A 26,802-nucleotide genomic window follows, 5' to 3' on the forward strand; every position below is an offset into this window, starting at 1 on the left:
ATTACTCTTCTTCTGCAATGACATGAAGCTCAGCCATTTCTCATCTGTCTCATTCTTCATGGTTTTGAAGATGATATAATTCTTATTTCTAGAGAGTTATATTTTTGCACCAGTCTGCTGTGTTTATCCATCAACAGATATGGCTCCTTTCTGATGGATTGCTTCCATACAATGGTGATGAACATACTTTTCCATTCTAGACCCAAATCTGAATTTTTTGTTCCACAAAACTGTTTTCTAATTTTCTAAGTATCATATTAAGAACTGTATTTCATTAATTTTGATAGCAAGAAAGTTCTACCTCCATTTTGAGAATGACAAGTGTAGTAAACTGTCAGGCTGAAAGACACAAAGTTCTGCAAGCTCTGCAGAGTTTGATCCTGTTGAAAGTTGTGTCTGAATTTTATCAAGCCTATAATTAGATAACTCTCTACTTGTTTGGTGGTCCCAGGACACTTCAAATCCTGGATACCATGGTTCTGTGCTGAAAATTCTCTTCTAGTAGAAACTGAGTTCTCCTTTTGCATATACTTAGGGCTGGTAGAGCTGCAGTTTCAAAAACAAAAAGTGAGAAAACTGATTTGTTAGTCATATATGAAAGGATGGACAGCTTTTTTTTTGTCTGCATGGAAGGTTATACAATTGTTGGTAAAATTTGTGAATGATTTTCCATTGTCTGGAAAGTAGGCTGCTTACTTTCTATTAACTTGGCACTAAAAACTATATGCCTGTATACCTATCTCTTTTCTGAGAATTTAGAATTACAGGAAGCATATAGTCAGAAAAAAATGCTGATTATTTTACAAATTTTTGTTTTATTGTTTTCCCTCAAACATGTTGAATGTTTCTCATGAACTTAAATTTTATTCTGAGCAAAGCATGTCCATGTCAAGTACATAATTACAGACTTCTTTAAATCTACAGGCTGCAAAATCAGTGCGCAGGAAAAAGACAAACTTGTGTTTGGTCTCAGGTGCAGGAAATACAGAAAGAAGCTTGAAATATTTGTATTATTTCCCAGGAAATTTTAAATGCAGTTAAGAATATTACAGCTAGATTTTTAAAAACCTTATGATAACAACCTAGCATTGACAGTCAACCATCACACATTGAAAACAGTGCTGGACACAAATGGCCAAATCCCTAATTGTCTTTACTTCCTCTCTTTGCCCTTCTAGGCAAGCTTGGGATATATGATGCAGACGGAGATGGAGATTTTGATGTGGAAGATGCTAAAGTGTTGCTAGGCAAGTACAAATACAGGTGGAACAATCTATATAATTAAGTTGGCATGTTCATGTTTGTTTTTTTATTTTTCAGTCAAAACAATATTTCCAATTTGTTTATTTGTTTTTTTTTCCTAGTTCGAAAACTTAAATTGGTTTCATTGTTATGGGTTTTTTCTTTAATGCAAGTTATAGGATTGAGTGTGTACCTCACAGCAGTTTTTGTTCTTTTTCTTCTAATATAGCAATGTTAGTGAAAAGCATTTAATTACTTAGAGGATGATTTTGAAATTAAGTGGTTGATGCTACTGTATTGGATGTTGAAAGATGGTTGTGGTTATCAATAAATTTATCAGATGCAGGACCTAAGGTGCTTCAAGAGTGAAAACATTGTTTATGTTAAGGTGTTAAGCCAGGTCCATTTTAAAATGACTTTAAACATGCCTTTGTACTTCTTAGATGACTATTTGTGTAGTGTATTTTTGTATTGTCTTTCCTCTATTCTGAATTCTCCACAAGTCTGTTCATTTTCTTTGCCCTTCAGAAAGATTACGTAACATGAAATTTTCTTCTCCGGCGTTGAAACACTGGGTTTAGGCTTCTGTTCCTTGTAATTTGTGAGAATGTCTTTCTGCTCACTGTGTATCTTCAAATGGAAATTCAATCTCTAGCCATGTTTTATGATATTGTTGTTTACTTACCACTTTTAAAGCACTGCCTTCTTCAGCTTCAGTCAAGTGTTGGATAGATACTTCTTGCATACCTGATGGTAGAAATTTTACTTAAGTTTACTTTTCTTTAGTTTTTCTTTAGTTGGTTTGTTCAAATTTAAGCCTCTGCTGAGCACACAAACCTGTAAAATTAAACAAATGAACAAAGCAACGAACCCCCCAGCACAGTAACTAACGGCTTGGGCAGAGGACAAAATGCAATGTATCAAACTAGTCGAAGTTGTCAGTAGTACATTAGGATGTTATGCTTTGCTATTTCAAATTCATACTCCATAAAAATCAGCTTATCATAATTTTATTTTTCCTACTTTTATCTGGAGAAATAAGCAAGTCTTTGGGAGGATGTGTGTTCATTTGTTTAATCCCTTCATGGTTTATAGAAAACCCATGTAATCAATGGAATCAGTTTGCAGGGGTGTGAATTTGAGAGTCACTCCAAAGAATCTCCAACACTCTGAAGGGCTACAGAGCTACAGATTGGTTGTTAATTATAATTGGTGACTAAGATAATACTTGGTATAGTTATAATCCTAATTTTTATCTGTCTATTATTTAGCGTCTATAAACTGGATATCCTTTTCTTGACAGTCATATGCAGGCAGAAACATTCTGCTGCTTTGTTCCATCTGTGTTTTATGCAGCCTGATATAGCTGGGAGTTCTGCCAGTACATGAAAGTGTTTCTATTATAAGCTTGCCTTATCATGCATTTAAACCTTGTAGTTCAAATGTGACCTTAAAAGGTCACAGATCAAAATTTATTTTTAATATTTTTGAAAAGTTGCTTAGAAGTAGGATTTAATCTCATTTAAATTTGAGAATAATTTTTGCAGTATGAAAGAAATTATAAACTTTTAAGTTTTGTGACACTGAGAAAATTATGAATATAAAAATATATTTTTTTCTAATGACTAGCATGGTATATTATTAACTGAACTTTCCTGTAAGTTACTGTGCTTGTTTGCATTTAAAATTCAATACAAAATAAAAAATGAGCACCACAATGTAGACTGAAATTATTTAATTGATGCAGAAACTAGAAGACTGGATTCTCTCTTGAGGAATTTGTCTTCCAGAATTAAGTCATTGTAGTAAAGGAAACTGAGTAGTAAGCCTACTTTCTGAATATTGAGTGCAAACCTCCTTTTGTTTGTGAGGATTTTGTTAGTACATATGCTGTATTTGAAGGCTTATTTCTGGGATTTTTTTCTGGGTCAGACTGCCATAGCAGCAAGTGGTTTCTCCGGTACAAAAGGAGTTACTGCAGTTTGGTGTTTAATGGTAGGAATTCATATGCTTTTTTCTCTTCTCTTCTTTAGCTATTACAGCACTAGTATTGGGTATTGAAGTTGTGATGTATACAGTGGTTTAATGTTGTCCACTTCCATAACCTTTAGTTTTCACTACAAATTTCAAGATTGAATTTCATATTAATGATAAATATCTTTTAAGTTTAAATTAATTTGATTAGCATTTTCAGAAATGCTTCTACCAGCATGAGTTTATTTTGTATTTCAAATAATGGTTTAGGAGCTGATAATTTAATAATTTTCTTTACTACTTGGCCATGCCCAAATAGAAGAATTAAAATTTATTATTTTATTTCTTGTTTGTATAAAGTACGGTAGGATCTGTTCTTTTTTGTTTGTTGGAATCAAAGCAGGTTTCATGATTAGGTTCTCTTGAGGAATTTGTGTAATTTTCAAAAGGGTGTGCAAAAAGTTTGTTCTTCCTCTCTTCCCCTACTCCCCATGTAAGAGTAGTAAAAAAAACCAACCAAACAAAACAAAACGAAAAACGAACAAACCAAACCACCTACACCCTCTCCAGTCAACCAACCCCAAGTAATTATGGAGTATTGTAGCATTTATTAAACAATTATTTGTGGTGGAAATACAAAGTTGTTGAAGCTACTCTGCCATTGTCTTTCAGATTTTGTCTTTTTCATAGATGTTTCTGAGGTTCTGTTTACATAATTCCTTCTGGTAATGGGAAGAGAGGCTTCATACTCTGCTCATTTGGGGGCTGCTATTTGCAGTACTTTGCTTCCCAGTTTTTGTCCACTTCACTCTGATTGTCCTCAGATGTGTGTTGTTCTTAGGGGGAGTGCTACACATCTGACCTTGCTTTAAAATCAGTACAGTGAAGCAGTGGCTTTAGTGGTATTACCAAAAAAAGTATATAGGGGTACCAATTTCTGTTGTAATAGTGACTTTGGAGCCAAACTGTTTCTTTTGTACTTCTGTCCCTTTTAACAGGCAACAATAACCTGAGAAATTCTCCTTAAATGGTTGCAATACTTAGTACAGTTTTGGAACTGCAGCTACAGAGAACAATCCCTTTATCATTTTTGATTATATAGATCAGAGCAGTCCAGCTATGCAGAAAATGGCAAAACCTCATCCTTGTGTGTCAGCAGTCAAACAGCAGTAGAATCCAAGTAAAAAATCTTCTTTTCCCTTGGTTCACCTACAGTAGAAAAATATGTTTGCAGGTAGTCACACTGAGATTGCACATTCCAAAAATCTCTAGTGAGATAATAGGTGTTGAAAGAATGCTTTTGCACAGTTCAGGTGTTTAGGAAAAGTTTCATGCTCTTCCCTATTTTTCTCGTGCTCTACTGTAGCACTTTCAAATATTAAAGGTTGGCTTGTGCTCATTTTCATAAAAAGAGATGTTTGCAGGTGAAGAAAGGTTTTGTCTTATTAAATGCACGTAGGGAAGTCCTGTGCCCTACTGCTTGTGGTAACTATTGAACAGACAAATATTTTGACTCCTTTGTTTACTTGGATTTAAATTGTCATGTTAAGACTTCTCTTGAAATAAGGTATATCTTATATCTTGTGAGTCCCTGCTTTAGAACAGTATGGCTGCTCTGCTTTTGTCACCATTTTCAGATACTTGTTACAATGCTTTTTGTGAGCTTGCCAGTTTTTTGAAAAGCAGTTCTTGGTTATGGGGGTGAATGAAGACAAAAAGAGTATTAGTTAGCTGGCAGGTTTTTTGGACTCTTTCTTAGAAAAGAAGATAAACATAGGAAATCCAGTGGTTCTTTTCTTTAACTCAGGCTGAAATGTTGTCTTAGGGTTTTTTTGGTTTTGTTCTTGGGTTTATTTTGTTTAATTCAAAGGCCATTACCTTCATCTTGGATTCTTTTTGCCAAGGATTTTAAAGAAAGGGTTTTGGGGTTTTTTTGTTTGGTGTTTTTTTGACAAAGAGTGTAAGACACATTATTCCAGTTTCTGTGGTTCCCTTTGGAGTCCTAGTATTTTCAAAGAAATTATGCTGCTGTACTCGTTTTACGTTTTATAAACATAATTGCCCCAAAGTCTTTTTCTTGACTCAATGCAAGAATAGGGACGTCTATATGATTCTGTACGTGTGTACAAAAATGACTTCTAAAGCCTGAGGTCTTTTGGCAGTAGTGTGTTGGTTTACCTTTACTTTTGTTGGATTTTTTTTGTGTTTTTTTTTTCCCCATTTTGTTTTTATATGAGATTCTGACAGACTAGAATGACACAAGTATTAATGCTGTATTTATAACTTAGATTGTACTTTTAGGATTTTTACATTCAAGTTTCCATTCTTATATTGAGATTTTGCTCTTCAATAAATATCCTTACTTTAGTTTATGTTTTTATATCTTGTATGATCCAAATTTTGAAAACAAACTAGAATAACTGAGTACTATGCATAAAGTTATTTATAAAATTTAATTTTTATAGAACTAAGCCATGGAAGAAGTTGGAGAGGGATATTTATTATACCTTGATTGCCTCCTGGATTCAGTCTGTCATTTTTAAACCTTTGGGCTATCCAGTGAAAAGTTAATGAGAATGGCTGGTCACTCAAGTAGAGGTTCTGGACATCCAGGTACAAGGATGTGGAATATCATGGACTTGGAAGTTTCTTCAGAATTATCATTGATATTTTCACTATGTGCTGTAAGAAAAACATGTTGAAATGTGTTAAATGTCTCTGCCATGAACTTCTCTATCTTGAATGTTTCATTAACTTGCATCTAATATTGCTTTGTAATCTGCATGTGCAACATGTTCACTTAATTTTATGTTTCAACAATCTGTCTTCACCTTTAGCTCACTTTTCTGCTTGTCTTTTCAATACAAATGAAGGTTTGTTCTGGTTAGAAGTGGGGGAAATTCCTCCCTCTGCAGCTTTAAAGCGTACCAGTAATTGTTTGTTGTTGCCTGGTCATTCTGTTGTGCTTTTCCTAGAATGGAAAATTTGAAATGTTATTTAGTAACAACTGTAAACAGTGATTTTAATTAAAAATACCAAACAAACCTAGGCAAGACCAACCCAAAAACAGGAGGGGGAAAAAAGCATTAGCCACGGCTTATTTGCACTTTACAAATGCCATTTAGATCACTTGGCCTTGTAACATAAAATAGTAACTATTAGTCCCTGATATTAGGGACTTTGGCAGTGATGAGCTCAGTCTTTGCAGCTCTGACCTTCTCTGCTTTAGCTCTTTATCCTGCTTTAGATTTTCTATATTATAAAACTTATACCCTGTATTGGCTACCTATTCATTTTAATCTGGTGTTCTGTATATCCTCAGGTGTGGAAATTATTCCTGAGGATCAAGTACATCATATAGAAGATCTATCATAGAAAAAAAATGATTGAGAAGCACATTAAAAAACCCAAACAAGCAAGCAAACTGCAAAATTACACCCCCCAGCAATTAGAATCCTCACTTCTAAGCAAAATCAAAATTCTGCATGGATAAGAATGTTATTCTTAACAGTGTGTCTGTGACAAGTTTGTTTATATACCCTTTGCTTTTAAATGTTCTTGGCCATCAATTGCAAGCTCTCAAATTTGAACATGATGGTTTAAAAAATAAAGAAAACAAATTGAGTGATTTTAAAGTAGTAGACGATTATGGATAAAAAAAAAATTGTCTAAAGGTGGCAGAAAACCTGAATATAAATGGATTTAATTTTAGGACTAGGAAGAAGGGAAAGCAAAGCTACTGCCATTTTTTCTCTTCTTTTTTTTTTTTAAGTAAGATTCTGGCATAGTATTTTGCATGTTTATTGCCCAAATTATAGTCTGTATTGGAAAGAGTCAACTTTCTTAACATCCTTCTATTTCCTAGTTAGCATTCCTGTAAAGACTTCTGTCTGTGACAAGAGATGTCTTTCACAGATCCTCCTTTTACAGTTTCCTCTTTCCACCTAACTGCTCTCTCTTTTTTCCCCTTCCCTCTCTCTCTCTCTCTCTTTCCTCTATTCTTGTATAGGCCTGACCAAAGATGGCAGTAATGAAAATATTGATTCCCTTGAGGAAGTCCTTAATATTTTAGCAGAGGAAAGCTCTGATTGGTTTTATGGCTTTCTCTCATTTCTCTATGATGTATTGACTCCTTTTGAAATACTAGAAGAAGAAGAGAGCGAAGCTGCAGATGATGTTGATGGTACGTCACAGAATGAAGGGGTTCAGGGAAAAAAGACTTGTGTTATTTTGGATTTACAGAACCAGTGACTGAAAGACTAACTTGATTGGCTTTCAAAAATGTCCATGAAATCATCAATCTTAATATAGCAAGAATTTATGGCATTGAAGGGAACCTCCCAAATGGACACTCTAAAGATTGAACTAAAGTTAGCCATGCAATGCTGTTTTAGTAGTTGAAAGCCTTTCAATATTTTTTCCATTTTTGTGACAGGATGACAAGTATTACGCAGGTGTGTAAATATGTAGAATAAAACATGTATCTGTGGTTGTGTAGTTGGTTTCTGTATGTGCTTCAATTTGTGCATTTTGTGCACAAAACTTAAAAAGCTTAAGTGTAATAATCTCTACTGTTAACACTATAACATTTGTCTTTCTAGCAAACATTAACTGAAACATTTTGTAACAGCCTTGATTATAAAGTGTTCTAGCATGACTGCATTTTGTAAATTCGTATTTTATGTTAATCCTTAATATAGACATGACAATGATAATTCTCTTGTGAAATATAATTTTAATAAATAACTTATTTTGTGATTCGCTGCTTTCTCAGATAGGTTCTTTTTACTTGTTCAAAGAAAAGCACTTAGTTTATAAGTGCTTGAAAATTCTATAGAAATACTTATTTCTAAGTTAGCTAACATCTAGTATTCAGCAGCTACTCTGTCATATGGTTTATTCCCTCTGATTTGTCTGTTTTCAAACCAAATCTTCAATCATTTCTTGAATATGACAATCACATCACAAGGGCTGTTCCAAATTTCTTTTAGTTTTTAAGGTGGGCCTTCTGTGGAAGTGGGAAGCTGTGATTATGTATTTCTAATGTAATACTGAATATATTAAAGACTAATTGGAAATTAGAATTTAATGTCTTCTATTCCTTGAGAAATTGAAATATTTAATGTAGTTTTGCAAACTGGAATCTTTTCCTTGTGAAACTGTTTTATGACAGTTGTTGGAACTGTTGTTCCAAAAATGCTTTCCATGTATGTGAATTCTGTCTGCTATCATGAAGTTACTGGTATAGAAAGGGCAGTTTATAATTGTGTCCTGCAGTTTGTATCAGGTATCAAAAGCTGAAACTGAGCTGTCCTTTAAAACATGAATAATGTACTCAAATTACTATTAAAATTGTATCAAATTGTTTTTTGTAATGCCTGCTTTGCTTAAGTTTGTATTGGTTTCCTATATGAAGCTGATACCCAAGTTTAAACAGTAGTGGTTGCAGGCTGAAATTTTAACTTCTTTTTAAAATAAATAAAATTTCACTTACTTTGGCATGCCATTTTTAAAGCAATTTAGCATGCCTGTTTGAAGAAACTTCCTCTAGTTCATCCAATTCAGGGTACTATATAATCTTTTAAAAGTAATTAAAATGTACTAGTGTTAATCAAGTGAAATGTTGTGATGGGCTAATACTGTTGCTCTAGGTTTATGAATTAAATAGAGCCATGAGAGCATTCTTCCAAATATTTGGGGATTAGGATATAAGAAAGCTAACAACATATAAATTTAATATTTTTAAAACAAGATATATGAAGTGTAAGGCAAAGAAAAGAAAGAAACCTCTAAATATTATAAAAGTAAATGCTAGTAGATCTGGAATATTACTGAGCAGTTTGTTAGCTAGTGCAAGAAACTTGCAGTGTCTTAGATGTAGGAAATTAGTAAGCTTGCGTTGTTTTGTTTTGTTTGAGGATTTTTTTAAACCTTAATTTTAGAAGCAGATTTGAATTGGAAATAAGAGTTTCATCACTGTTTTTGGATAATAATACCTCTCAGTGTCAATTAAAAAATTGTCATGGAACATTGAATTCCATTGTAGATGCTTCAGTAATGGAACTAGATAGCTAAAAAGAGAAGGGAAGCATCTGCTATAAGAATTCTATATAATGAAGTTTATACAAAATAGTTAAAAAGTGAATTGATAAACCAGAAATTTGGCAAGTGAAATTGAGGTGGATCGCTTGAACCACAAGAAAGCTACAGGTACTGAGACAGGTGATCAGTAAACCGTGAATTAGTTTAATGTGGGCTGCAGATATGAAATGCAGGCCAGCAGAGTTCTGATTTTGTGCAACTTCCTTGTTGGTTTTATTAAGCGTGCAGGCATCTGCTTGAAAACAATTACAGTGGGAATGAAGAATTTGTCAGGGGAGGAAGGATGAAGGGAGGGTGCAAAGACTAGTGTAAGGGAAGAGCTTTGTAGGGTACTTTGTTTCTGGAAAATAGTTCTCTTCTCAGAAGTGTTCACTCTTGCCTGGGGTTGTTCCTGTTGAGTTAACAATTGAACCCTCACCTGTGGTGAGTGGAGCTCTCCAAACTCTGAAAGTTTGGGATGGAGGAGTTTGGTTTTCATGTATTGTATTAATGGCTGTGATTACAAGCAGAACTTGGCTAGTAAGGATGGTAATAAGATTTAGCTGAATCTTTGGTTATAATAGCATGGCGGGCTTTTTGTTTGTTTGTTCATTTGTTTTAAAAAAAGCGTTTAACGGCAAAAAACGTTAAGCTGAGCATGATGTGCAAGTAAGCAAAGAAAACTGAACAGTATCCCTATTTTCTTGTGAGTCTACACAAATTGTTTGAAATTAGTTGAGGAACTTGAAAACTAATTTTGTTGTTTGATTGTTTGTGACTATAAAAATACCGTCATTAAATTTATTTTAAAGTATTTTTAAGGTGTGACTTGAAAGCCATAGCATTTTGCCTTTATTATTTTAGAATAATCATTTTGGAAAGCAAGTTTCTCCTGCAGTTTCTGGTCTGAGATTTTAAAATAGGAGAAAATTAGTAGCAAACGATGTTTTTTATGTGGAAAATTTATTGTTTAAGTGATAGGAACTTGCTGGGTTTTGTATACCTGGCAAGGAATGAAACTTTACTGACTTTATATTAAATTGGACGTATGGTTTTCATTAGATACCCTCTTCATTAGATATTCCTTACAGTTAATTTATATTAAATTTTCAGAGCTCCAGAAATAAATGTCTGTGACTAAAATTATAGTCTTCCAGTTTGTCCAGCATTTTTAGAAATATGTGGGATGTTTTACTTTGTCATTTGTTGGTGAATGTTTGATATTTTAATTGCCAGTCTTCAAACAAAATACTGCATTAACCTTCGTAGCAAAGATTTTGCTTGCTTTCTTGTGATACTAATGAAAAGAAATTTACTGGGGAAAAAACCCCTTAATACGCATACATCTGAAATGGCTAAAAACTTATGGGAGCTTTGAACCCCAGATTTCTGTGACCACCTTCAGCACTATTTAATTTGAAAGTAAAAGAGTGTTATATGGCAGAGAGAAATCACAATGCTCACAATGTATAGAGTAACTTTGAACTGAAGAGAATAAAGAGTACATTGTTTGCGTATTTGTTAAAATTCTTATTGCAAAAATTTTTTGCCAGTATTTCCCCCCTGCCTCCTTTAAAAAATTTTCATTATTAGTTAGTCTCAATTGACTGGCTATAGAAGAAATCAGATTTTCACAAGTTATTGTTATAGGTTGCATTTAGATGGCAGCATAGAAGAAGAATATATTGAAGCATTAGAAAGATTTTAATTTCATTTCATGGTCAGATGGGAGAGGTAAAACCCACCTGTATTGTAAATGTGATTTGAGAGCTAGGGAAAGCTGTTGTGTACAGATCAGTCATTTTGGAGAGATGTGTTATTCCCTGTTCTGTTTCCATCAGCTATCATAATGATGTCACAGTGGCATGAAATACATTAGGTATTGTCTTTCTCAGGATTAGTTAGGATGTATGTCTCAAGATGAGGCTAATAAAGGCAAGATTTTCTTGTTGGTTTCTTTCGTCTGCTCATACAGGATGCAGCATAAACATTGTGACTTCAGGAGACGAAAATGCTTTCTACCACATGTATCTGATCTGATCTGGAATTTTCTTCTGATATTAGGCAGTTAAAAACAAGAGATATTAAAGCAACGTATAGAGAATATACTGAAGTTGAGTGTTTTGTTGTTTTGAGGAGTTTTATGCTAGTTGTATGAATTAAAAACTTGCACTTGGAGAGTTACAGGCTTTGGTAAGACAAGTGCTCTGAGCTCAGATTAAGGTAAGTGGGTGTTAGCTTTCTGTCAGTAAACTAATTTTGTTTAGCAGATGACCTCGTATATCTACTACAGCATATTATAAATGCACAGTCATAGTAAAAATTATGTGCAGGGGGATATACAAACAATCATAATTTTTTCTGACTTGCAGTTCTTCTGGAAAAGGAAAAAAAAAGGAGAGAAAAAAATGTTAATAATGATTTTGTCTTACAGATTTTATTTCCTGTTTTGGTACTGCAATTTTAACATCTTTTGCTAATTTTCTGTGTGGTTAAGGAGGCTCTTGATGGAACATCATAAATTGAGGCAAGATATGAACACCAGCCGTAGTGTTTTAGAACTTGACACTTTATATTCTGTTATCCAGGCTTTGCATAAATAGCAGAAGGTTAGCAAGTGCTGTCTGTCAGCTTCTTAGTGCTAACTTGGCCCTAGTGCTTTCTACGGTAAATGCAAAGCGGCCTCTCCCATTTTCACATCTAAGTGGACAAACTGCCTTAATTAGCTGACATTTGTTTTCTGATGCTGCAGGTTGAAAGTGTTTATTCAGGTAGAGGTTGTGAAGAAATTGACTTACAGGAATTTCTTCACGTGGCAAAGCCTTTTGTCTAGCAAAGCTATTAAACTTCTCAGGATTATTAAGTGTATAAAACAGTATTTGCACACGCCAGGTTGCACAATATATGGTTAAATATGAGAATGTTATTTGTCAACATCTGGGAAACTGCTCAAAAATTGATAGCTTTTTGCCTATTATTTTTGTTTTGCAATGCTTATCTTTCTAAATAAAGGTAGTGTTTATATATTTTTCTTCTGATGCTTAAGTTCTAAATCTGTGCTGTCACTTGGGGGTTGTTTGTGAAGAATGTTCCTGAAGGTTATTATGGGGAAAAATAGAGGAAGTGACTGCACTTTGTGGCAGAATAAGAGTGTTTTGTAATATTCCTGAGCTTCAAAGGATCAGTTAAAGCAGCATGTTGAGCACCTTTAAGCACTATATGAAAAAAAAACACTTTGAGAGGCATATTTAATTTATAGAATGACTATTTAAAGCAGTTTTTTAAAAAATACTGTAAACCTATCTGCCTATGTTAACTTTAAACTTTTTGATTAACTAACTCCAATAGTAGCCTTTTCTGACATTCCATGATACGCACATTTGATGTTATGAATTGTGTATTTTCTTCTTGTATTGCTAGCATTGGACATTTATAATGTGGGATTGAATGAAAAAAGAAGGAACTTTAAAACTAGGTCAAAACAAATGTGAAACCACTTTAATTAGACTTCAGAATAAGAGTCCACAAGTTCAACGACATGATTTACAGAATTCTGGACATTTGTTTGTGTGCCCCCGTGCTGTAAGGGCCTAAGTCTTTGCCATGAATTCCCTTAGGTGCCAGATTTTGTCATCACATGCCCTGGACATTGTTATCTTGGAAAACCAGGTGATTTGCACCCATCTTGCTTCAGCCTAATCGGGGCTGACAAGACTTCCCTGTGCTGTAGGGATTTCCCCTTGTAGGGGTCATGTCCAGGTAGAAATCAAGATGCAGCAGAATTTTGGTCTTGTCATTATTGCATAATACTAATGTTTTAAAATACATTATTTTACATACTTCCCTTGTGAACAGGTCTATTAATAATATGTTAAAATTTACATGATTTATTTAATTATGTCATGAATTGATAATTTGCTGAGAACTTTAGTGCTATTCATTTCATAAAAGCAGATTGAAATAAAATTACTACTTGTCTGAATATTTAACAAGTGAAATAACAGTAATCAGTGAACAAGGTATTTTGTAATCTTTCAACATAGTGCATATATATTAAAAATAATTTGAAATATCTGTATGATGGTTTTTTTGTGTATACTGATACTTGTAAAATTTTACAGTTTTCCTTGTCAACACATGCTTTTAAGAGTATCTTAAAATATTCAATAATGTTTAATTTTAATATTAAAAGAGGGGAGGAGCTTGAAATTTAAATATGGCATTGTGCAACTTTTCTGAGTACTTTTTATTTTCATTGATGATGTAACTGAAAATTGGAGTCTATTTTTCCTTTTATATGAAAAAAATGTTTACTTATTCTTCCATGCACTCCTTAGAAATAGTAAGTCTGAATAATGACTTTAGTCAAGTTAGAGCTCTGGTCTTCAGCAGTGGTGGTAATCTATGAGGGAAGAGCTTGAAAAGAGTCATAGCTCAGGTATGAGTTTGTGAGGAAATTAATCTAAAGCCTGTAACCCTTTAAAAACAATTTTGGCCATAATGTCAACACTTCATATTTTGAAAACGTGTAGTATAGAAATTAAATGCAAGGTGACTACAATGACTTTTATGGCTATATTCTTTAAATTAATGATACTATTTTTAGTGTAGGCTATCAGAATATTGTTTGTTTTTTCAGATTAAGTGTTGATATATGACACAGTTTAGGTAGATACTGTTTTCTGGAAACCTAAGATCATGGTGCAGATGTTCCGCTTAGGTGTTTTGTATGAGAAGCCTAGTGTTGAGACATGGGAATATCTCTTCTTGTTTAGTAAGATTACATATGAGTTTAAAAAGACATAGTTACTATATTTTTTCAGCTTTTCCTTACTTTCTAGTTGGCTTTTTAGGTAGCAACCTACATGATTTTTTGTGGTTAAAATTGCTGTTTGTGGGATTTAAGTCTTAATCCACAGCATCATGATAGTGATAACCCAGTCTCTTTTAATGGTATTAAAAAGATGAAGCTAGATGTTATTTGTATTTTTGGAAAGGCTTTTGCCTTTATGCCTCATGTGGTACTGGCTATAAAGTACAATCAAGAGGCTGACTGCTCTCAGTTTGTTAGCTACAATGGGAAAAGAAGACAGCACCTGATTTTGAAGAATAAGGTTTATTTTTTAAAATAAAAATCCTAACGGTCTTAAGCAATGTCTGAAGTAATGCAGTAAATATTTTAACTCTAATGAAATGGGAACTGTTTTTGGATCTGAGCAATACCTTTACCAAAACATGTATTTTCCTTTGGATAAAGAAACAAACATTTGTTGTAATTTATTGTAAGAAAACAGTCAATTTATATACTCTGCAATACCTGTGTACTTGAAGGCCTTTCGAGTTAACAGTTTATAAAATATTTATGAAATTGTATAGAAATATATATTAGTGTGTTTGAGAGGGAACTGACAAGTGCTTTGCAGAGAAATCGGAGGGGGTGTTGGTTATAATTATGTGGCAGCACTTGTCTGGAGAGAACTGAGCAATCTCCAGGTTAAGACACTTCACAAGTAGCATGCTTCTGGTAACGTGGTACTTGTCTTTGATTAGTTAGTCTTTCTTATCAGTACTTGTCAAGGTCCTGCAACTGAAATTGCTTTATTCTTAATGAGTTAATATTCTGTATTTTTCCATAGCATTGTAGCGTGCTATGTAAAGTGAACTTTTTACATAACATGGCAGGTTGGGAAATTTCATGTCAATTTTATTAAACATCACAAATATGTTCATAACCTATTTCCATTTTGCAACTAATTAGGTGAGGAGCCAGGAGGGGTAGCCAAGAAAAAAACTAAACTCAAAGGTATTTTTAATGTTCTTTTTCATGACGAACTTAATGCAGATAATGATGTATGAAATGCATGTGCATTACAAATACCAACTGTGGGTTATAATGTTTACTAATACTAGCTATGTTGGCTGAATATTTTCTAATGGTGCAGCGAACTATTGTTCTTGCAATTTTTCAGTATTTCTTTTTAACTACTGTTTGGAATTTAGTGGCAATGTGAGTGCTTTCCTAACTAGAGATTATATTTCATTTGTGTGGATTTTTTTTTACAACAGATGTCTTGTTTGGATTGTAAGTAGTTTATGATAACCTGATATTCTGCATGTTTTTAAGTAAGATCTTGCTTCATGTGAAATCCTCTTTGTTATCATCCATGAATTCATTATTGCTATATTATATTTTGACTCAAGTGCCTTAATTCTTCTAAGGCTGTACTTTAATCGTTTCATCTATTTTTTTTTCCTGTGGGAGTTGAAATTTAGGCAAAGTTCAATAACTTCCCCTTTAATATTATTTGTAGGATTAATTGCAACATTTTCTAAAAGCTTAGTGTGGGATAGCTTGCAACCAATTTATGCCATATATTTATTTAAAATTACATTGCTGTATGAACAGGTCATAGCGTTGAAGACAAAAAAAGCTAATTAGCCCCAGCAAACACCAAGGTACTAGATGTACTTCAGGTGCTTAGCTTTTTATATCTGCTCGGTTATCTCCAGGCTGCATGAGGCTATGGAAACAGTCTCTATGTTACATTAACGACGTACAGACTGTAAGGTGCTTTTTTCTAGTGGTATATGAAAAAAGCATGCCGTTCACCATACAAACCTTCATGAGGAAAAAAGTGTATTTGCCAAGGAAAGCTTGCTGCTCATTTCAGCGTGACTTTTTCAGCATCTTGCATCAAGTTGAAATTTTTGGCATTTCTTCCACATTGTGCTTGGTATAACTCGGTTGCAAACTGCATGTTTCCAAGAATGTAATAAATGTCACTTAGCAATTCTTTCCCCAGTTTTGGATTGTTTTTCAATATTTGGTATGAGAATAAAGAAATTGCATATTTCAAACTTCTTGTGTCAAAAACCATTTGGAAGGAAATATGATGTCATTCCTTTTAGACTGAGCTATGTAATTGAATTGTTCACTCCACAGAAATGTTACACAGTGGCTAGAGGCAGACCTAATTTTTTGTCTCAACAGACTGCAGTTTCTCTTCAAAGTCTGAATAAAAATAGAGCTGTTTATTTGTAAAAGTCATTATTACTTTCTTAATAATGTGGGAGTATTTCAAAATTAAATGCAAATATTGCATACAGATTTAATGGAAAAATCTCGGAATTTTATTAACTTAAAAATTCCTTATTCTGGAGAATTCTACTGATAAATACTTTCAAAACTATGGCAAAATGGAAGTAAATATTGAACATTGAACATATTGAACATAAATCTCAAGGATTCTGTTCTGATTGTTTTGTGACATATTATCTGTGTACCCTGTCACAGACAAATGTGAATTGAAGTAGAGAAAAGAAGCACAAGAGACACAACTCCAAAAGTAAAACAAAGAAAAAAAAGTTACTGATAACTGTAAAGCAAAGTTGTAAGACCAATTTACAATTATTGCTTTGATTTCACTGAGTTTAGTCTAACCCAGTTAACTTCCTTGGACTTGATTTAATTCATCAGACACATGGCTGTGTCTTCCTACTTGCAGTTTTCAATACATACTTCAGTTATTTTTTAAAGTCTTTGCTTAATATGAGGTAAATATCAGTAAAACATTGTATTATAAATTTGTGTGATGTTACGCTGTTGTCAGAGGTTCAAAATTTGTGATTTTCATGCTCACAGGCAAAAGGCAAAAGTGGTTTTAGCATTCTGCAGAAGTTAGCACTAAGATAATAGAGGCATGGTTTTCTCTAGATTAATGCTTCATTTGGATGCAGCTGCAGTATAAGCCAAGGTTATTCACTGGCTGCATGGTGTGAGGTGTTCCTAGAAGTCAAAACTAATTTTTTTAAATTGCTTAAAGCTTAGGAGTTAATTATACTAGTTTAAATCTAACAAACATTAAATAATAACTTGATCAAAGCTTTTACATGGTTGCTCATAAGATGTTTTTTGGCCTAAGATTGGTTCTCTCATTGAACATTTCCTCTTTTTTAAATGAAAAACTAAAAAGTAAAAGAAGCTATTAAAGAATCACTCAAGAAATTAAGGGAGAAGCAGGAATCCAAGAAGGAGGAAAATGAAGAAGAGAAAAAGAAATCCAGGAAAGGAAAAGATGCTACTGATCGAAAGGACAAGAAAGCTGTTGATACGAATAAATTAAAGAAAGATTCTGACAAGGCTAAAAGAGACAGAGGAAAGGAAAAAGGCCAAGACAAAAGTATAAAATCCAAGGAGAGTACAAAAAAGTCAGCCAGTGAAAAGGATGGCACTGGTCAGGTGGGAAAAGACAAAGAAACAAAAAGGATAGTTAAAAGCCAATCCAAGGAAGACAAGAAAGAAAAGAAATAAACAAAAGTTCCTGTTCTGTTAATGAGGAACAGACCTCAAGAATGTAAAATTCAGCATATTTATCTGAACGTGGCAAATATGGCAATAAGAAAATAATGTTTTCTGGAAATAAGTGTGAACAAAGGCTATATATAATATTTTTAAAAAAACTGTTCGGTGTGTACTGGTATTGTAAACACAAAGCCAACATGTCTGCTATGAAACTCAAGTACGTACATGTGTTAATGTGCCTGGCTACCAATGTGTATTAAAAACATTCAAATGTCAAATTGATGCCAGTTACTTCAAGTCTACTCTAAATATGGGTTTGGGTTTTTGTGACTGTTTTTTTTTCTTCCTTGTTTACTTGTATTTTCTTGATGTGGAGATGAAGGTCTAATGTTCTATATGAAATGCAAGTTTAAAAGCAATATTAACAAGCTTATCTGGACACTGTAGTGGAAACTCATAAAATATTTTGATTTTACAGAAACAACCAAAAGGAGCATTAATGGACTGTAGTGTCATAGGAACTAATCAAATAAATGTAACCTATTCTCTGCCAAACTTTTTCCCTAAGGAAACTATTTTTTTTTCCTGAGAAAACAATTTTTTACACAAATAGTCAAACCAACCTGAGTGTTGCACTTTATCATGAGACCCCATAGTATACTCAATCAAAATGTTCCTACATTTTTTGTCTTTTGGTCCCATGACAATGTGTTTCTGCTTTTCTTCCATTCCCTATTTATTTAATTATTTTATTTCTCTATATATGTGTTGGAAAGCTTGATTCATTATAACTTTTTATTTTACTGTGTCCTGATTTTTTTCCAAGTTTGCCAACCTTTTGGTAATGAATAATCTGAAAATTAGGCCACCTCTTTCATCACTGAGTAAGTGATTGTAGTATTGTTGTATTCCAATTACATTTAAGATGTGATATGCTAGTACTATTCTATTCTGGTTGAATTTGTTTAGAGAGCAGCTTATATATTTTTGCAGCTGTTATCTTCTTCAACACTTTTAAGTGCATGGTGCTTCTATAAGCAAAATCTTGTGTTAGTTTGTTCTTACAGCTGTATTTTTAGCATCAAGGAAGGATTTATCCAGCAATCTCATTAGAATAAATAAAGTTGCAAAATATTTCTGCAGAGATAATAGAGAGATTTCAGAATGAACCTATGAATGAATCTATGGTTGCTTTCAAGTTTATTTGAAAATTAATATTTTCCAAATAAATTTGAAAGAAAGTATATTGCATGGAATGGCACAATATAATTACACAGATTCAGAACAAAATTTGTAATGGAAGTTTAAGATTGATTCTTGGTGTACTGCAGCATTAGTTTCAAGAAAACAAAACTGAGGAGTGAAATTGAGATTGAGTAAATATATACATGTGGATGATAATTTAAGATTGAAGTCCTGAAGGTTAATTCTGTTTGTGGTTTTGCTAAAAATTTTGTTTAGAACCGTTGGTAATACACTTCCCTCAGCCATTCCATAAGTATGTCTGCGTCACGCTTTGATCCCTAGAGTTATAAGATATGATAATAAAGTTAAAGGTGATTTTATTTTTTTCTTTCAGAGAAAATGAAATATTCAAATAGTTATGAAAAATAGTTCAAATTAATGTTGTAGAAAACAGTATAGTATTTTAAGATTCTGGCCTGTGGTAATTAACAGAGATGATCTACTCTGAGGTATTTTCTAAATATTTATAGATTCATGAAGAGGGAGGGAAGAGATGCACATTTTGAATGTTACAGTGCCTAGCAAAAATATGAGAGAATGAAGATTTAATAAATGCACTTCCATAATGAACATTCTCTGTTAGGTTTTGGTGGTGATAGATATGTTTCTTCAACTTTGCTCTGGTAAGTGTTAAAATGCATATTTGACCAGAGGAGCATTCAAATCACACTTCTCAAGGATGGTGGCACAATGGTATAGAGCACATCTCTTCGTATTTCTCCCATAATGTGACAGAAACTGTAACAGTGTGGGAGTGAAATTTGAAATTAATTGCTGTTCTGATTAACATATTGTATCTATCACCCAAAGTTTATGGGATTCTGGAAAGGTTGGGTTGTTTTATTTTTTTCCTTTCCAAAGGAAATTTTATTTGAGCAGCACTCCAGGCTATACAGACAACCACAAAATAAAGTATTTTTGCTCCAGAGATCTGTTGTGTTGTTGTATATCTCTATGAAATATTTTTGTCATTAAACTTAATGCAACGAGTCACGACCTAAGCTAAAAAAACCTGCCAGACAAGTAAAAGCTAAATGTAATTTTAATAAACAGAAGAGAGAAAATAATATCTTACAAAAAGTAAATTATTTAGTGTATTACATACTTGACCAGATTGAAGAGAAATCAGTGTTAAACATGATAGATGTGTATAAAAAGCTTGACGGTCAAGTTGAGAAATGTGCAAGTGAAACAAAGACACACTCTTGTTTATTCTTTCTTTCCTGTTAAATACCATAGTGCTTGGTGGGTGTGGAATATTGGCTGTCTTTTGAAGTGCTTTGAATTCATTTCTTCTTCATGAAACAGAGTATGTGGTTGTCTGAAACTGAACATGTGGGTTATTGAGGATTTGAAAACTTATTTAAAGCAGTGTATGTGTAAAGTAACTGAATGGTGTTTGTGAAAGAAAGGTGGCTGTTTCCATGCTTATGGATTCTGAAGTGTGAAAGAGTGGTTAATATGGGTTACTGGTTTTGTCTCCATCCTAAGATGATTGTAGAAGGAAATAACTTCTTTCTCTTGTAGCCATTAATATTCCTGCAGAAAAAGATGAAGGTCATAATTATAATTTTTTTATATTCTACATGGGTGGTTTTTTTAATGACGGAAGAAAGTTGGCCAAAAACTAAGTGTAAATTTGGCATTTTTCTTCTAGCTTCTTATTTTGACTCCAAAGTGGTAGACTCTTAGTTACACTACTTTCGGATACAGCCTAACTACCTATCTTCAAATAATTAAAATTTAAATAATATAGAAAGGTAGACTTAATTCTGTTATCCTGTAATGATGTTTTTCTCACAATCCATAAAATAATATCTCTCTAGTCTACACAAATTTGGTTTGAAACATACTAATCCAATTTGCATTGAGATATGTTAGACTCCAATAGAAATGTGATAATTATTTTTTCATGTGTACTTGATTGAAATATAATATTTATCCACTTAAGAGTTGCTTTCACAAGATTGCTGGTACTACAGGAGTGTTCATTATAGTTTAGCCTCTGCTTTTTTACATACTGTCTTTTCGATTGATTTCCATGTATACAGCTGTTGACGAAGTAGTTTGCTTTGGGCTGTGGTGTGTTTTTAGAGGGGAGTCTTATCTTAATTGACCTTGGATATAGGATCATAGGCAAATGCCATTTGGAAGGGACTTTGGGAGATCCTTATTCCAACATCTTGCTCAAAACTGGGTCGTTTCAGAGGAATGACCAGGTTTCTCTGGCCATTTTCCAGTGTGATTTTCATACCTCCAAGGATGGTAATGCACAGCCTCTCTGTGCAGTCTTTTCCACTGATTTCACTGCCTTTGTAGTGGTGGGGTGTTGTGGGTGTGTCAGTTTTTTCTTATACCCAGTCTGAACCTCTTGTATAAGTCTTGCTTGAACCCTCCTAAAGGAGGGTTGAGAGGAGAATTAGTCTAATACCAACACATTCTTGAGCATATGGTGTCTTAAGATCTGACATGATCTATCACTGCTATATCTTTATCTCTTGCCATGCAGATGGTGTTGATCATTACATCTGTTGATTGCTTTCTTTTCATTGTTTGTTGATCTAGAAAGAGATTGTAGTATAGATGGTCAGGATCTTAGTGGTAAAATCCAATTGTTTGTTGATCTAGAAAGAGATTGTGGTATAGATGGTCAGGATCTTAGTGGTAAAATTCCATCAATCATTCTTTTTCTATAGTCAGTTAGTTGTCAAAACAAACTAATCCTTATCAAGTCTTCTAAGATGTAACACATGAATTTAAAATAACTCTTCTCATCCTGTGCAGCTTTTCAGAAAGTTCAAATGAGTTCTTCTTTTATAGAGCCTATAAAATTGATCATATGAAGCACTTCTTGCCCAAATTGAAAACAGAGACAAAAATTTGCTGCCTACTTTTTTACTGGATACTGAATAGATGTTGAAAATACCGTAGTCATTCATAGTTCAGTTACTTTGAAATAAAGGCAAGTGCTTAAATTTCTGTCCCTTTTTACCTCTTCATTGTATGTTTGTCTTCCAAACATCTTTGTTTACTACCTGAATACACTTTATGTATATCACTGTATATTATGACAGCCCTGTATTTGTGATTGTTGGAATGCATTTTTGGAGAGTGTAACATCAGTTACAATTTAATTGAAAGAACTTTCTTATTTTATAAGTGAATCGGTTCAAAAAGGGCATAAAGTTAACTTTGTAACTGAAAAATGCAGGCCTTAAAGAAAGATCTGTCCCAGCACAGCCAACATCACCAGAATCTGAGGAGACTGACCAGCCTGCTGAAAAGTCATATGTTGAATCAGGTAAGACCTTTCATGAATTGTAGGCAAAACAAAAGATATGATGCTTCATTTGAATTATAATTCTTTGGCATTAACATGCAACTCTTTTATAGATTTTCTGTTGCTTATCTACCGAAGTTTCTTTAACAGGAATCACTGTTTATAACTTCATATAAATCACTGACCATGAAAAGTGTAAAATTTCATAGTTACCATTGTAGCCATATCACATTAGAATAACTTTCTGAGGATGCATGGTTGTGGTTTAGATTGGCTTCCAGCTGTATATCCAACCAGAATAACAGCAGATTCTTCACCTTAACAAACAAAACCCTCTCAAAAACCAACTTAGTAAGATAATAAAGTATTCACTTTTCCACTAAAACTACTAGTATGTAACAAATACAATAAATGGAGCTCCTAGTGTTAAAAAAGAAGCATTTTTAAAGCCCCACAATATTAGTAAAATATATTAGAATTAAGCAAGATTCAAGAAAAAATATTTTACATGTCACATTTCATGTACGTGATTTGCATTGGTGTTATCTGCAGAGTACATGTTTTTTCCTGTTTATTGAAGAGGCTTACCCTATGTGATGTTTATGTGAACCTTAACACATAAACATACAAATACAGGACATATGGCCAGTGGAATCTATGGAATATAGATTTTGTTTTAAAAGACTTGCATTACCTTTCTTAGGATATAATTTATAAAATGTATTAAGATACAGTTTCCTGATTGAGTGGATATTTTTGTGTGTGTGTGGTTTTTTGTTTTTGTGGGACCATGTTTCATACCATTTTGGATCCTTATTTGAAAACACAGCTGTTATCTGGTTTAGAGCTTTTTTGTCAGGGGTATCATTGTAGGGTTTCTCAATGTTAATTTCAAGACATTTATATGAAGCCAACACTTCATACTTCCTGTTATGTCCTGGGCTGGTATGTTAGATGGCAACCACTTGTCCAGGGAACCAGTTTGTGATTTCTCCTGGCAATTTGTAGTGAAACAGGATGTTGATATTGTAATGTTAGTATCTATTTTCCCTGTTTATGAATTCGACAGGACCCTACTTCTGCAACTCACATTTTGTTGTCAAATATGACCTGCTAGTGCTGCTGCCTAAATTGTAGGACAATAATGAATGAAAGTGTTAGTAATTTAATTCCTTAGAAGAGAGTTCTTGGTTTGAATAGTTACCTGAAGTTATTACTACCCCTGGAAAAAATATATGTGCAAAAAATGCCATGTAGATAATAAATTCTTCCAGTTCATCTTCAGATGGATGAATCTGATGTGATTGTTGCAATACTTTATATATTGGAGAGTAAGCAAGACAAAGTTGTTTTTCTAATTGTGTGAGTTGCAGGGCTTTACCGGGTCAGTCTAGGGAACTTTGTGAAAGGGATTAAGGACATTATAGAGCCTACTAAAAGCTGCAAGCCTTAAATTAATGTTTAGATTTTGCCTTTTGCACTTACCTTCACTGCAATTTATAATCCTTTTAGAGCACAAAACTGCTGATGTAGAATTGGAAGAGGAAATTCAATCTGTCCTTCATGAAGCTCTTCATTCCCAGCCTGGTAATGCATTAACACTTAGAAATCACTGAAGAGTTTATAAATACTGCCATAGGCTAGATGGATCTGAGAGTCTGGTTTTGGTATGCACTTGAAGTGCTTTTGCCTGCACAACACATTCAAATCAACTCATTTGTCATTTTCAAGAAAATTCAGAAAGTTCAGTCACCAAATCCTAAAACTGTGTCTTCTTATCCAGACTTATTTGGCAGTAATAGCTCAAATCAGTCATTTAACAAAAGCTTCCTAAAACACTGTGTAGAGATCAAGAGTGGACAGAGCAGAGTTGGCCTTTACTGGGAGCAAAGGAGGTCCTGGCAAGTTGGGTTTATGTTGCTGGACTGTGCAGATAAATTTTCTGTCACTCCCCAATCCCTTTGGAGACTAGCTGGAAAACGCAAAGGGTGTACTGAAGACTGAATATTTGCTGGTAATATTATATACCAAAGGAAATTTGTTCACTAACAATCTGCATTATTGATTAGGAGAGAGACATGAAGACATAGATGAAAGTATGAGTGACCAATGGCAAGTAAAGGAAGAAATACATGGAGAAACTTTTGAAGCTCCTGCAACAGATGACATGCTCAGAGAATTTGAGAATGAAATTCCAGAAGCATATGAGACACCAGACTCAGTTCAGAAAGGTATCTGAATGACTAAATGCATTTAAAAATAAATTTACAAAAGAAAACCCAACCCAGACAAATGAAAATATATCTCATTAAAACCTGGACTTGTAATTTCTGCTTAAAATAGAGCCTTAGCAAGTGTCAACCACAACATTATTTAGCAAATAAATATATTTGAAGTCAAAATGGGGTATTTTAATGCTATGTGTTTTGGAATCCAGGTAAGCATTTATTATTAATTGCTACTGTATGGGCTTTCAACAAAATTATTCTGTGCTCCAAATATGCCTCTCTCTCCCCAATAGAGACATGAATGTAATCATGTAGAATGGTTTTGGTTGAAAGGGGCTTTAAAAATCACCTAGTTCTAACCCTTCTGACATGAAGGACACCTTTCACTTGACCAGATTATTCAAAGCCCCATCTAGCCTAGCCTTGAACACTTCCAGGGATGAGGCATTCACAGCTTCTCTGGGCAACATGTTCCAGTGCTTCATCACCCTCACAGTGAAGAATTTTTACTTCAAATCCAATCTAAACCTGCCCCCTTTCAGTTTAAAGCCAAAACCCCTTTCCTATCTCTACATGCCCTTGTAAAAAGTCCCTCTTCAGGTTCTTTGTCCCCCTGGGATACTGAAAGGCTGCAATTAGGTCACCCCAGTGCGGTTATTTTCTCCAGGCTGAACCCCAGTTCTCAGCCTTTTCTTGCACCTCTGGAGAGGTGTTCCACATCCAGTCTTTCATCTGCCAGCACCCCTAAATGCTTCTTTGTGTGGCTGCTCTCAATCTGTTCAATCCCCCATCGGTAAAACCTATATGGAGTCTGCTTCTGGACTTTTTGGTTTATTAAACTAAATTTTAAAGTTTATTAACACAGTATTTTCTATACTTTATTCTCATTCTTCTTTCATTCAAATATGGCGCCCTAAGAGCATTAGCTATTTTAAGTCCTGCAGAGATGCAGACATCATATAAAGAAGGTGGTCATATCTTGTCACTTAGGGTCATTGACTGGATAATGAAAATTGTAGTCAAAATAGTAAAGCAGAGTCATGTGATCTAAATCTAACTAGAGGGAGGTTTTTTCTGATGCTTTTTATTTGTACTGCTGAACTGTATCTTAATATCTCTAGATACCTTTTGATAAAATCCATGTAATCATTGTCATCTAAAAGTTTTGTTTGCTGGAAGTGCACTGAGATTCTTTCTTCACAACCAAAGTAACTCTTCAGTCTGGGTCTGTTATACCTCCTGGGATCTCTATCTCTCTTACTCATCCACAGCACAAGTCAAAGTAGGAGACAAGAGGAAAAATTCAAATTCCATTTACTTTAAATCTTTGCAATTAAGAAGGCAAAGTGAATATTCTTTCCTCCAAATTATTCAGAAATTTCTGTGGTGAGTCCTCTTTTTTTGAGGAAATGTTTATAGAATTTATTCATACATACACATTCGGAATACTGTACATAAATGGTAACATTTTTTTTCAGTCTGTATGTCCTTTACATATCCTGCTGCCATCAGGAGAAATTTGCTTAGAATTTCAGCTTAGGAATATTACTGTTCTTACATAATATTTGTTAGAGAGTTTTTGGTATTGTTTGTTGATTTCAAAATATTAAAAATTGTGCAAATGTATTTGTTTCTCAGATGCTGATCCCATGGTGGATGATGGTGGAGCAGTGGAGTCTGAATCATACGAAATTCCAGGTATCTTCTTGTTTTTCCATGCTCAGTAATAGGGTTTTCTGCCTCAACATAACAAATTATATGAGAAAGAAAAATAGAAAAGGTTAGACAGGTTTAGAAATATGTAATTTTGAATTTGGGTTTTTTTCTCTCAATTACTAGTTGTTATTGCCTTGGAGAAATTTAGTTTGGGATGACTGTATCATACTTGCTATTGAAAATCTTTATTAAAAGTAACAGGTGGCAGGTATGAAAACTTTGCTTTCATTGGTGCAAAAAACTTTTTATTTACTATGTGTTTCTGGCTGTTGTGTATGATTGGGGACTGGGTAGGCAAGTGGTCTATGGTTGTACAGTCTAAAAAAGTAAGAATGAGATTATTGCTTATATTGTCTTCGTACAGTCTGTAATACTGAGGTTCTTCTAGACTATTTTTCTTGGCATTAGGAGCATCCAGTTTTTTGTACCTTTCCTTCAGGACTGTTTGTTTCTTTGTGACCGACTCTGCTATCAGAGAGTGACTCAACACCAAGGATGTAATTCTGAACTATCCTTGTTCTGCCTTTCTGCACATCTTAATTCATCTTGAAAGCTTTTTAAATTTGGCTTGGACTAATCCTATTACCTTATAGTCATCTTTGTCTTATGCTTGATATCATGTACCATGGCATTAGCTCATCTTTCCCATTACGAAGAAGCATTAAGTGGATATTGCAGTTTCCCTACTGTCTGATAAGTATTTTCTTCAGGATTCTAACAGTGTTTCTTTTCAG

General features: G+C 33.8%; 2 protein-coding genes across 5 annotated transcripts in view; both read left to right on the plus strand.

Annotated features, from left to right (window-relative positions):
* Positions 1–26,802, plus strand: part of LOC136287978 (aspartyl/asparaginyl beta-hydroxylase-like) — a 112,143-nt gene that overhangs the window by 17,847 nt on the left and 67,494 nt on the right. For 3 of the 4 annotated variants that reach the window (XM_066180641.1, XM_066180632.1, XM_066180648.1), the window contains exons 3-7: positions 1,179–1,247; positions 22,056–22,145; positions 23,637–23,711; positions 24,194–24,355; positions 25,991–26,050. In XM_066180641.1, coding sequence (XP_066036738.1) covers positions 1,179–1,247; positions 22,056–22,145; positions 23,637–23,711; positions 24,194–24,355; positions 25,991–26,050 — 456 coding nt within the window. The remainder of the gene's footprint in view (positions 1–1,178; positions 1,248–22,055; positions 22,146–23,636; positions 23,712–24,193; positions 24,356–25,990; positions 26,051–26,802) is intronic. The other variant, XM_066180658.1, reaches the window with a different exon arrangement.
* LOC136287996 (uncharacterized) lies at positions 5,778–18,243 on the plus strand. Its single transcript, XM_066180687.1, has 4 exons — positions 5,778–5,829; positions 7,226–7,399; positions 15,056–15,100; positions 17,271–18,243. Exons 1-4 carry the CDS (start codon positions 5,787–5,789, stop codon positions 17,606–17,608), a joined length of 600 nt encoding a protein of 199 aa, XP_066036784.1. The 5' UTR covers positions 5,778–5,786; the 3' UTR covers positions 17,609–18,243.

Source organism: Chamaea fasciata, unplaced genomic scaffold (assembly GCF_029207755.1).
Source record: "Chamaea fasciata isolate MVZ Bird 193981 ecotype frontalis unplaced genomic scaffold, bChaFas1.0.hap1 SCAF_1, whole genome shotgun sequence".
Taxonomy (NCBI): Eukaryota; Metazoa; Chordata; class Aves; order Passeriformes; family Sylviidae; genus Chamaea; species Chamaea fasciata.

What these genes read in the sequence shown, in the direction of transcription:
- LOC136287996 (XM_066180687.1), top strand. Translation starts at nt 5,787, where the DNA reads ATGAGAATGGCTGGTCACTCAAGTAGAGGTTCTGGACATCCAG. An exon ending in TAGAGGTTCTGGACATCCAG is followed by an intron (nt 5,830 to 7,225) that starts GTACAAGGATGT and finishes ATTCTTGTATAG; the next exon opens with GCCTGACCAAAGATGGCAGT. An exon ending in GAAAAAAACTAAACTCAAAG is followed by an intron (nt 15,101 to 17,270) that starts GTATTTTTAATG and finishes AAAACTAAAAAG; the next exon opens with TAAAAGAAGCTATTAAAGAA.